Source organism: Hyperolius riggenbachi, chromosome 2, assembly GCF_040937935.1.
Source record: "Hyperolius riggenbachi isolate aHypRig1 chromosome 2, aHypRig1.pri, whole genome shotgun sequence".
NCBI classification, from domain to species: Eukaryota; Metazoa; Chordata; class Amphibia; order Anura; family Hyperoliidae; genus Hyperolius; species Hyperolius riggenbachi.
The window spans coordinates 40,349,261-40,361,529 of NC_090647.1; the positions used below are offsets into that span (position 1 = coordinate 40,349,261).

The 12,269-nt window shown below is 40.8% G+C and overlaps 1 protein-coding gene across 5 annotated transcripts in view; it reads left to right on the forward strand.

The window, feature by feature from the left end:
• LOC137545451 (retinal guanylyl cyclase 2-like) overlaps positions 1 to 11,988 on the forward strand; it is a 176,149-nt gene extending 164,161 nt beyond the window's left edge. For 4 of the 5 annotated variants that reach the window (XM_068266675.1, XM_068266679.1, XM_068266678.1 and 1 more), the window contains exons 19-20: positions 1,836 to 1,927; positions 10,754 to 10,841. In XM_068266675.1, coding sequence (XP_068122776.1) covers positions 1,836 to 1,920 — 85 coding nt within the window. In that variant the 3' untranslated portion in view covers positions 1,921 to 1,927; positions 10,754 to 10,841. Of the gene's footprint in view, positions 1 to 1,835; positions 1,928 to 10,753 lie in introns of all 5 variants that reach the window. The other variant, XM_068266680.1, reaches the window with a different exon arrangement.
• Positions 11,989 to 12,269: the final 281 nt, after the last annotated feature.

The window sequence follows — 12,269 nt, forward strand, 5'->3', positions numbered from 1 at the left end:
AGGTGGAATACCGGGGTTGATAGCAGGTGAACTGAGGCAACTGGGAGGACAACGAGGGAGGCAACTGTGGTCTTGGGCTTTAAGAACTAGAGTTGACTTGTGACAGTTTCATAACTTGCTGCCCTTGTTGTTGATGCAGATCAGTGTTTCTCAACGTTACAGCACATACCCTTTTACGAGAGACGGGGTTTGCTAAGAACCCAATATTGTAAACAACATCTGAAGTACCCCTCCATACATATATATTTGTTAGGAGTACTCAATATTTGCATAGTCATTCTTTCAAAACATTCCTTTTTGTTTTTAATTAACTAAAATACTAATGTATGCCCATTTATGCATCACTTAGCATTTTTAAATCCAAAAACGCATTGTAATAGATGAAATAATAGAAGGTCAAGTACCCCCTAAACCCAGCCTAGTACCCCCAGGGGTACACATACCACCTGTTGAGAACCTATTATCTAGATACTATAGCAGACTTGGGCCCATATGCAATTAACTTTTTCTCCGTTTTCTACTAGGTGATATTTTACCATCTTATCAATAAAATGCCATTTAAACCACTAGCAATCAAGAAAATACTCAAAAAAAATGTGACACTACTTTTTTACATACTTTGGTAATTTTTCATTTGCAAACTGCTGAAAAGTTATTTCAAATAGAATATGAAAAATTATTTCCTAGGAGTAGACTGAGAAAAAAAAGTTAGTTGTGTATGGGCATATTCTCCTTTTCTCTTACATTTTCTCCTTGGTGCTTTTTAAGACACTGCAAGCAAGAAAATAGGCAGAATAATTTTGACAGTACTTTTTCACCTACTTTTTGGTACTTTTTCAAACTTTTTCACCTACTTTTTGGTACTTTTTCAAACTTTTTCACCTACTTTTTGGTACTTTTTCAATTGCAGAGTACCAAAAAGCTAGTTAAAACAGAAGATGAAAAATTATCTCCTAGGGGAGAAGGAAGGGAAAAAGTGAATTGAATAAGGGTCCCTGGGCCCATATGCAATTAACTTTTTCTCCAGAGTTTTCTCCTAGGTGATATTATCACATCCTATCAATAGAATGCCCTTTACACCAGCAGCAAGCAAGAAAAGACTCAAAATTATTTTAATAGTACTTTTTACCTACTTGTTGATACTCATTAATTTGCAGTGATGAAAAGTCCTTTTAAGGAGTAGATGAAAAATTATCTCCTAGGACAGCCTTTCTCAACCTTTCTACCCTGGAGGAACCCTGCAAATAACTTTTTGATCTCAAGGAACCCCTGCAAACAATGTTTTGATCTCGAGGAACCCCTGTATTTATTTTGCAGGAGGCATGGTCTTTAAAAGTATGTGTGGCTGTTTATTTCACTACACCCATTACACTGCCACTCATTATACTGTCTTCTGACCCCCCAAATTAGTGCTTATTGTTACAGTACCACCTATTATAGTGTGCTCTATATACTTCCGCCACAATGGGGGAACATGTCAAGGAACCCCTGCAGAGTACTCAAGGAACCCTGGGGTTCCAGGCAACCCTGGTTGAGAAAGCCTCTCCTAGGAGAAAACTCAGAAGAAAAAGTTAATAACATGTGGTCCCTGGTGTATGATAATTAAAATACATATTCAGATTTAAATATTGGGGACATGCCTTATCTCGGACTGAGAAAGCGCATCGGTTAGTAGTGACATTTCTTTCAGAATATTATGTGTTTAGATTAAAGAGGGATCTTATTGTTCTTACTTTTTAGGCTCAGAAAGCAAGTTGTGTCTTTTAGGTCTCTTTTTATCTCCTTGTTCCAGGGACGGAATCACTCAACTAATAATACCATATATATGTCTACAGGTGTAATTCCCATGGTTTAACAGCGGAGGACATTTCTGAGTTCAAAAGGAAGAAAGCTGAAAAGCTGCTTTCTAGAAAGGAGTAGAGATGAGGTATAGGCAAAAACTAATTCTCTACAGTTGATTGTTGTGTGTGCATGTCAATGTATGTGAACCAAAAACGCCATATCCAACATGTGTGGACTTCATTTTTTTTTATTCAAGTATCCATTTGTTGAATTGTTTTGCATGCATGCATGCATACACGCACTCACCATGCATTACCCACCTGCTAAGCTTCTTGTTATACGGCACTCATAGGGGTTGATTCACTATGACAAATAGCATGCTTTCTCAGAGTTAACATGCCTTATCAGAGTAGCATAGCGAGCGTTACAAACTTATACCTGCTAATTGGCAATGACGAGAGCTCCACTCGTCCTGCCCTGAGCCCCGGCGGGTCCAATCACTTTAAAGGACATCACTTGACAGGCAGCCTATTGGGCCAATCAAAGTGCGGGGATAATGTCCTTTAAAGTGATTGGACCCGCAGGAGCTCAGGGTAGGACGAGTGGAGCTCTCGTCATTGCCAATTAGCAAGCATACGTTTGTAGCGCTCGCTATGCTACTCTGATAAGGCGCATTAACTATGATAAGGAGTGTTAACTCTGATAGGGCATGTTAACTCTGATAAACGGTGTTAATTCTGATAAGGCATGTTAACTATGATAAAGTATGCTATTTGTTATAGTGAATCATCCCCATAGGATCTAATTTACTAAAGTTCTTCTGCTTTATGGAAATAGACTGTGTTACTAGCACCAAAATGCAGCTGGGAGAATCCCGGCAAATCCGATGGGGTCACAGGCACCATGCTTCTCAGTAGAATACTCAACTTGTGAAGAAAGACAGCAAGGACACTAAAAGCGGTGTAATTTTTTAGATCACTTTCAGATCCTAAAATGTGGAAATAATCATACAGCACAGAGATCTGCAGCAGCCCAGCATTTACTCACCTTTCTGGGATCCAATGCTGCAATTCTCCCTCCATCCTCTGGGTGGCGCTGTAACCCTGTAGTGAGATTGCTGTCTCTGGTCATGATGACAGAGTAACCAAGTGGCTCAGGGTGACTCAAACCACTAGGAATGTATGGAGAGATAAAAGAGACTGTACACGGCAATCTCACCAGAGGGATGCAAAGCTTCCGAGGATAGGAAGGAGAATGGCTACCGACATCTGGATAAGTTTAGTTTATGTTCTTTTTTACGCATGCAACAGAACCCCTTTAAATTGAATTAGTGAAATAAATTAACTTTTGCTCAACATTCTAATTTTTCAAGTTCCACCTGTAATTCTCAATAATTGGGTGCCACAACAGCTCCTGTGCTCATCAGCATGTGAACAAATCAACTTGATAGGCATAGGAGGCTGAAAAACAGAGTGTTGGGGGAGTCCAATGCTCACATAAGCTCTCTCTACTCGTTATCAGCTAGAGCCAGCCCTTATGGCTGGGGATCAGGGGCTCATGCTGTATAGCCATAAACAAATCCATGCTCTACAATTTTATTGTTTTTTATGTAAAAATAGCACTTGAGCTACCAGTGAAAGCCTACAAACTTCATCCCTTACGTTAGGACTTACATCACACATGAGACAGAGCTAAAAACCTGTCACAAATGATTCAATAGTACTAAATAACATAATATATGCATGGTTCCATGCATTCATCTATTTGCATAATTAGGTGCCAAATATGCACCAAAATTTAAATAAATAAAACACACTTTAAAGGTACTACAGACGTTTAAGGTATCAAATTGTGTAAGGTTGAGACTGAGCACTTAAACCAAAGCAGTTTCAGCAGGTGTATAATGCAAATCTTATCTCCAATGTGCATGTTTCTTTTGAAGCATTGTTTTGCATTTTCACAATGTAAGTAAAAGGTGAATGCTATCCATCTGTACAGCTTTTTGCCCTTCCACCCTGCAACCTAATGACTCGCCTACCTGATGGCCCATACTCATGGCCCATTTGTGGCCTGTCGCTAGCACACGGGAGCGTGTGCACGACAGGCTGGCGACAGCTCGTCGCCAGGTCCCTCCGCATACACACGGCGGAGGGACCTGGCAACTGATGCGGCGGAAGCTGTCGCTGTTGTTCCTCCCCCCGCCGGAAGCTCAAGGTATTCCCTGCTTGTTGCTGTCGCTAGTCCGCATACCCACGCGGACTAGCGACAGTTGCGGCGTCAACTGTCACCAGGCGATTGACCGTGCCAATAGCCTGGCGACAGCAGCGACGAGCGACGGTTCGGGGTGCGCACCCGTGTTGCGTCTCATACTCACGGGCGACCTGTCACCGCAACACGCGCGCGCCGCATGTTGCGGCGACAATTGTAGCCCGTGAGTATGGGCCATTAATGTAAGCCTGCCTCTGCTACAGAGCAAAGGTTGCAACATGGTCAGGTGACAAGGAAGGGGGTGTGGCAAAGTCCGTACGTTGTCCTGGTGTAGCAGCATCCAGCTGGGCTCACTGTGGCTTAAATTTTTAAAAGCAAGTACAGCAGAAAGGAAGATGTGTAATATGCAGTTGTGATGGGCAAATATGGCTGTTTCCACTTCAGTGATATATATATTTTACTAAAATAATAAAATAAAAAACATTTTTGTGAACATCAGAATTTTTGTATATTGCATTCTTATGAAAACAGCAATATTTGCTAAATGGTTAAAGCCCATGAGACATGAGAGACGGGCCCATACGCAATAACTTTTTCTCCTGAGTTTGCTCCTGGGAGATAATTTTTACATCTTATATTTAAAATTACTTTTGAACATTTTCTAACTGAAAAAGTACCAAAAAGAAAAGTACGATCAAAATGATTTCGAGTATTTCCTTGCTTGCTGGAGGATTAAAAGGCTTTTCATTTATAAGTTGAGAAAATATCACCCAGGAGAAAACTGAAAAGCAAATTGCACACGAACGCGAATTGCAAACAAATTTTTCACAAACAAATCATTTTCACATAATAACTATTTTCATCATGTGAAAAGTCAATGGCCCTTATTCAATTCACTTTTCCCTTAGGTCTTCTACTAGGTTTCACACCTTCTTAATAAAATGCTTTAATGCTACTAGCAAGCGAGAAAACACTCGGAATAATTTTGACAGTACTTTTCACGTACTTGTTGGTACTTTTTCAATTGCAGAGTACTGAAAAGTTCTTTTAAACAGACGATGAAAAATGATCTCCTAGGAGAAAATGTAGGGAAAAAAGGCGTATTATCCCATCCAGCTCTCTGTGCTCTCTCAGGGCCCATTCACACCAGAAGCGCTATTCTGAGCGTTTTGCGACTGATTAGCATTTTTTTAAATTGCTCCCATTAACTTTAATTAAAATCACGGTAAAAATTGTGCAAAAATCGCCGCAATATCGAAATTGCGGCTAATTTTTACCGCGATTTTAATGACAGTAAATAGGAGCGATTTTAAAAAACGCTAATTAATCGCAAAACGCTCAGAAATGCACTTCTAGGGCCTGATTCACAAAGCGGTGCAAACACTTTGCACGCCTGTGAAAAGCCCTTTATCACGCCTAAACTTAGTTTAGGCGTGATTTGAAGGAATTTGCGCGAACTCCCGTGTGCAAAGTTTTGCGCGCGTAGCGCGGTGCGCTACGCGCGCAGCGCACTGTGCTTCGCGCAAAGTGCCCCTTAAGCCCTATGGGACTTTGCGCACGCGCGCAAAACTTTGCGCGCGGGAGCTTCGCGCGAGTTAGAGCACAAAGCGGTGATAACTATGCTAGTGCAAAGGTTATCACGCCTAAAGTCTTTTAGGCGTGATAACTGAGTTATCACCGCTTTGTGAATCAGGCCCCTAGTGTGAATGGGCCTTCAGAGATGACCTTCTGGACCATAGAGAACTGGATGTATAGGCTAGATGGGCAGTCCTAGGATGGATGGATGGGTTGGACAATGCTCCAGGAGACCAGGATGGTAAGAAGTGGTAAGAGCTGATCTAGCCAGCCAATGCTGTTGCAGTGCCTGAATCTGCGTTCAGGTTGGGATTTAAAGGTTTGCAAATCTGCTGATGCTACTTTGGGAGTTCACTGATCACCCCAAGAAGCAGTTCACCCCATCAGGTTCATCTGCAGGACCCCACTGCTCCAAGTTCGTCCAACACAAGTAAATAATAATTTCACCAAGGTTTCCCCAATGACCCAACAATTACCTGGTCCAAACTTCTGTTCTGTCACTAGTAATATGTGGCTGCTGGAATTACTGCAGTAACCTGAGACCCTCTGTTGATGCCTTACAAGGCATAATTGAAGTTGAGTGGGTGGTTTCTTATGAGCCAGAGCCCAGCAACTCCACTCAGAGACCAATGTTGGAGCTAAGTATATGCAGCAGCCTGCAAATACCATCCCCAGCCTGAGCTGGCTTCATGGGCATGGCATAATTTGGAGCAGGAGAAATATGTCCATGTTAATTCAATTCAGAAGCATTTACTGAATTAAAGCAAACCTAAATTGAAATAAAGGTGGCCAGTTTAACCTGGGGCTTCTTTCCAGCCCCCTATAGTGCTTCTGGCTGTCATTCTGCAATCTGCCATTAAGCAGCTGTGCCCTTTTGAAAGCTGCACACGTGCATCCCAAAATTTTGTTAGCTTTAGCTGCAGTGGCTTGGCATTGAGTACGATTAAGTTCAACTGGCCACATTTATTTCCCCTTAGTTTCCCTTTAAATGTAGCACCAAACACACTAATTTAAAACGTCTGTATGTATATTTGTAATTACCCTTTTACTGTCTTCATAGTTTTCTACACTTTAACTATTGATTTGTTTCCATAATAACTGTTGAAATAAAGATATTCCGCTGCAGTAAAGATATTGCGTACTTTATATACATTTTTTCTTTTTTACTAATTAATGCACAAACACTCCATATTTGTTCCTATCTGCATTCAAGCTTTATAGTGTAATGTCCTGTTAGCTCCTTTGTAAAGTTGCAGATATTTTTTCCTAATTGCTGTGCTCTCAGCTAACCTTTGTTTTATAGACAGTTTTTCCTCCAACATGTTTTTTTACTTTGCTTAATTCAACAGTTAACTTGCACTGGTCTGTTTTTAATATACAAAGCATGCCTATCAACATACCTCCAATGCAGGCAGCGTTTAATTGTGATGGTCCATCTGCAGTTAGTTGGCAAATCAATAAACAGGTCCCATTTTTGAAAAGACCAAGCATTAGGCGGGGTCCATATTGTAACATGCTGCATAGTTCTTTTTATTAATGGTGGAAGGTCTTCTCCATAAAGCAATATTATTGCATAAAGCAATAATAATAGTATACCACATCTACCTAGAGTAGGAAATTGGCAAGACAGTCAAAATTATACACTTTAATATTAATGTGAAGTCAATGCTTTAAATGTTTCATTTATTTAGTTTTTTTAATTAAACACCAAGGCCCCTATTTAATTAAATGTTACCCTGAGCTTTCTCCTAGGAAATCATTTTTCATCTTCTCTTTTAAATAACTTTTCAACCATTTGCAATTGAAAAAGTACTGAAAAGTTATTTAAAAAAGTACTATCAAAATTATTTTAAGTATTTTTTTTTTCATTCTTGTTGCTTAACCTCCTTGCCGGTCTAATTCCCCCGGCAAGGAGGCAGCTTTTTTTGTTATTTTTATTTTTTTTACATCATGTAGCGAGCCCAGGGCTCACTACATGATAGCCACTGAGCAGCGGCAGCTCTGCAGCCACTCCGATCGTTCAGAACGGGATTTCCTGCTGGGCTTCCCCGGTCGCCATGGCGACGGGGCGGGATGACGTCACCGACGTCATGGATGTCAGGACGTCAGAGGGAATCCCGATCTACCCCTCAGCGCTGCCTGGCACTGATTGGCCAGGCTGCGCAGGGTCTGGGGCGGGGGGACGACGCGGCGGATCGGCGACAAGCGGCGGCCATCGAATGTTACAGTTAGTTGCTAGTAAAGTGCTAGCTGCATGTAACAAAAAAATTATGCAAATCGGCCCAGCGGGGCCTGAGAAATCCTCCTGCGCAGGTTACCCCGAGCTGAGCTCGGGATAACCGGCAAGGAGGTTAAAGAACAAGTGACACCCATGCTAACCTAGAAATAAAAACACATATATAAGTAGATAAATACTACCTCTACTCACATAACAGATGTATTGTGCTATCCACGTAATGATTCCTGTGAATTTTATAAAGGAAAAGCAGAAAATCCTATTCTAGGCAGTGGCCATCTTGCCAAGCTAATGCTGACATCATATCCTCCCTGACTCTTGTTTCCCCCCTGCCTTCTCTTGCTCATTGTGTATTCATTAGCTGCCCTCCTCCCAGAGTCTTTTTTTTAATTTACACATCCAATCACTGAGTCACCTCAGCCTTGCTTGTAAACACAAGTGATCAGCTAGGCAGGGAAATAAATGGAAGAGGAGGAATATATTAAAGATAAAAAGAACTCCCAGCATTCAAAAGAACTCCCAGCATTCAACTTTTTGGCACTGTTTGGCACAAGGGCCAGTGCTTTTAAGTATGTAATAACTCCAAACCATAACAGCAGAAAAAGTTTTGAATGCAGGATTAGCATCTTTATCACTTAATACACTCGACCAGTTGCTGTTGAAATTTGATTTTTATGGTGACAATACCGCTTTAAAAGGCATTTTATTGATAAGGTGTAAATATATCACCTAGGAGAAAACTCAGGAGAAAATGTTAATGGAATTGGGGACAAGTTTCTTTTTATGTATGCTGGTAAAGGACTCCTGTGGATGTTAAACATCAGGAAAAGGAGCGCCGCTAACCTATGAATTCAGGGACATAAACAGTTCACTTTTTCTCCTAGGGGATATTTTCACACCAAGAAAATGCTCGGAATTATTTTAGCAGTACTTTTTCACTCACTTTTTAGTACATTTTTAATTGCGAAGTGCTATAAAGTTATTTTAAACCGAAGATGAAAAAGTGTCTCCTAGGAGACAAATTAGGAGGAAAAGTGAATTGCATACGGCCCTCAGACACTCCCCAGTCCCCAGATGTTGTGTGTTCAGCTTCCCATACACTTTAATAGTAGTATATATAAACTAACAAGAGGTCCAAAGGTCCCCTTAAGTTGTTCAGGGGCAGTTGGATGATAAAACTATCAAAACGTAAGCAGACAATAGCCCTTATGTAGAATGATTGTATAATAATGTTAATAATGATGAGGATAGTAGCAATAATACCAACTATGTTAATTGATATACGGGTGCCTAAAACGTTATTTCAAGAGGCTTGTAACATCAACATTTCTAAAATAGGCTCCGTCTCCTATATAGCCCCCATTTTTTTTCTTTTTACCTGGTCTGGGTGTCTTTGCCTAACTGCATGAACTGTGCAATGGGATTGTGTCCAAAGGGATTGTGGGAAGTTTCTTTTAGCTACAGTAACAAGCTTACCTCAGCATGCAAATAACAGAAAGCTTCATAGTTCTGATAAGATAAGGACACTATGACCAGCTGGTTAATGAATCCCCCCTCCCTTTGAGGAGTTTACACAGTGATGTAAGCCTGTTGTCTAGGTCTAGGTGGTGTTTGCTGTGAGAGGGACAGTAAGCTGTGGCATTAGGGAGGAAAAATGAACACTGATCTGAGTTGAAAAAAAGAAAAGGGCAGAAGTGATGTCACTTTTGGCATCGCAGGACAACAGTAAAGATGAAAACCATCAGAAACATTCTTCTTTTTTATATCACATTTCTTCTAAATCTGACAATAAACACTAAAAACAACATGATAAAACAAGTCATCTCTTAATGGTCGATTTTATTTTATTTTTTTAAGCCAATATGGTGTTTCATCTCACATTAAAAGTAAAATCTTTAGATACCATAATCATATTGTGGATAACAATAAGAAAATGTTGAGAAGAAAAATTAGATAATGTTTATATTCATTCTTGTGAAATCCACCATATTGGTGGCCATTTCTAGGCCGTTTATTAGTTAGATTAATTAATTCACCAGCTCATGATGCTGCTATTCTATTTGTATACAACTCCAGTGCCATGTACTTTGCAATCCTTATTAAATTTAGAGTGAACCCGAGGTGAGTGTGATATGGGAGCTGCCATGTTTATTTTCTTTTAAACAATACCAGTTGCCTGGCAGTCCTGCTGGTCTATTAGGCTTCAGTTGTGTCTGAATACACCAGAAAACAAGCATGCAGCTAATCTTTCTGACAATATTGTCAAACCATCTGATCTGCTGCATGCTTGGTCAGGGTCTGTGGCTAAAAGTATTAGAGAAAGAGGATCAGCAGGATAGCCAGGCTACTGGTATTGCTTAAAAGGAAATAAATATGGCAGCCTTCATATCAATCTCACCTCGGGTTTAATTTAAAAGTAAAGTTACCATTTTTTCAGACTATAAGACACTCCTGACCATAAGACGCACCTAGGTTTAGAGGACAAAAACCAGGGGAAAAATATATATACTAAACCTGGTGCGTCCATGGTGAAGGGGAATCTTGTGGATTATGCCTCCTTTGGACCTCATGTCCCCTTGTGCCTCCTGCGCCCTCCTTTGTACCCCATGTGTCTGCCTCTGTCTTTCTTGTTTCCTCCTCTATTCCCCTGTGTGTCCTCCTCTATTCCCCTTTGTGTCCCCCTGTATACTCCATTTGTCCCCCTGCGTCCTTCTCAGTACAGGAAGTCTACCACGTTGCGGCGGGTTGGAGGTTCGTATTGGCAGGCGCTCACAAGTCAGGAACTCCCTGCACTTGGACTATGACAGAGTGACTTTTTTCACCACTTTTAGAGGGAAAAAAGTCTTATAGTCCAAAAAAATACAGTAATTACGTTCTAGGAGAAAGCTGCAATTTATTAGAAAACCAATTTATAAATATAATGTAACTTTTTTTTCCGATTTCTCTTTTTAGCGAGGATTGGCAAGATATTATAAACAAGGAAATCAAATCTATATTCTGGAAAGCAAGGAAGAGCATAGCACTATGAACTTAAATAATCTGAAGGAAGATGGAGACTGCACAGTTCTGAACAAGAATGGATTTTTTTCAGGTGTCCTGGGTGGATTATCGGTCCTTTAGCCAGAGCACGGGATATCTATGATTAAGCTTGTAACAGTTGAATGGAGAGATTTGATGGAACAAGTCTGTGCATTGGAGGAGCTGTTCCTAGTTTTGGCATGGAAACTATAGCTGTGGTTTGGGGAGTTTGATGTTTTTCAAGAAGCTACTGCATGAAGATGGAGAAAATTACGAGCTGCATGGAGTGTCTATGCTCCATCCAAGTCCACCTGGCTCTCGTCTCTTTTCTCTTGGTGTTTATGAACATAGTTGTAGCATTCTTCTTCTCGTAAAAACTACTGGTTAGATTGTTTTACATAAATAAAATGTTACACTGACTCTAAGACTGGTTTAAATACATTTTGTTGTTGAATCCTTTGTCATTCAAACTCAGTGTAGTTTGCCTTCATAAAATAAAAGGTATTTGCGATAATTCAGCTTTTAGTGAGCGACTCCCACAATGCATCACTACTGAATATGCGAATTATCTCTTTATGCCCTCGAAGCTAAACTTACATCCAGAACCACTGGTGTATAGCACGCCTATAGCTTATAAAATTTACAGAGCCACATCAACCTAACATGCAGATAACCTATTTCGAACTGTTGGTACTCATCAGTGCATGGCTGGAATTGATAGGGCTCTATGGGATAGGGCTTGGACTTGCACAGTGATCTGCGAACTTGGCTCTCCAGCTGTTAAGGAACTACAAGTCCCACAATGCATTGCAGGAGTCTGACAGCCACAATCATGATTCATGGGAATTGTGGGACTTGTAGTTACTTAGCAGCTGGAGAGCCAGGTTTGCAGATCACTGGACTAGTACAACACAATTAAATAAAATACACTAGAAACAGGTTAGCATAGATACAGTTCAATAAAAAAAAGCAATTTAACTTAGTAAAAGTGCAACATAAAAAGGCTTTTAATATGAATGTAGAATTACTACCAAAATGTCAATACTCAGTAAATTAAAATAATACATGTTTTGGCACAGTTCTTCGTGAATTGTGACCTTTAGTTGGTAAGATTGAACCCATTCAAAAAAAAATACATAGTTTTTAAAGCCAATGGGTACCGGATTAAAAAAGAAAAAATCAGATACTCACCTAAGGAGAGGGAAGGCTCGGTCCTAATGAGCCTTCCCTCTCCTCTCCCGGTGCCCTCGGTGCTGCGCTGGCTCCCCCGTTCGCGTCCGCTGCTGCAGGAACTTCGGAGGTCTTCGGGAGCAATCGGGCTTCCGAAGACGGGCCGCTCCATACTACGTGCGCGTGAGTGCGTCATAGAGGGCGCTTGCGCATGCGTAGTATGGAGCGGCCGCGTCATCGGGAGCCCGAATGCTCCCGAAGGCTTCTGAAAGCTCCCGAA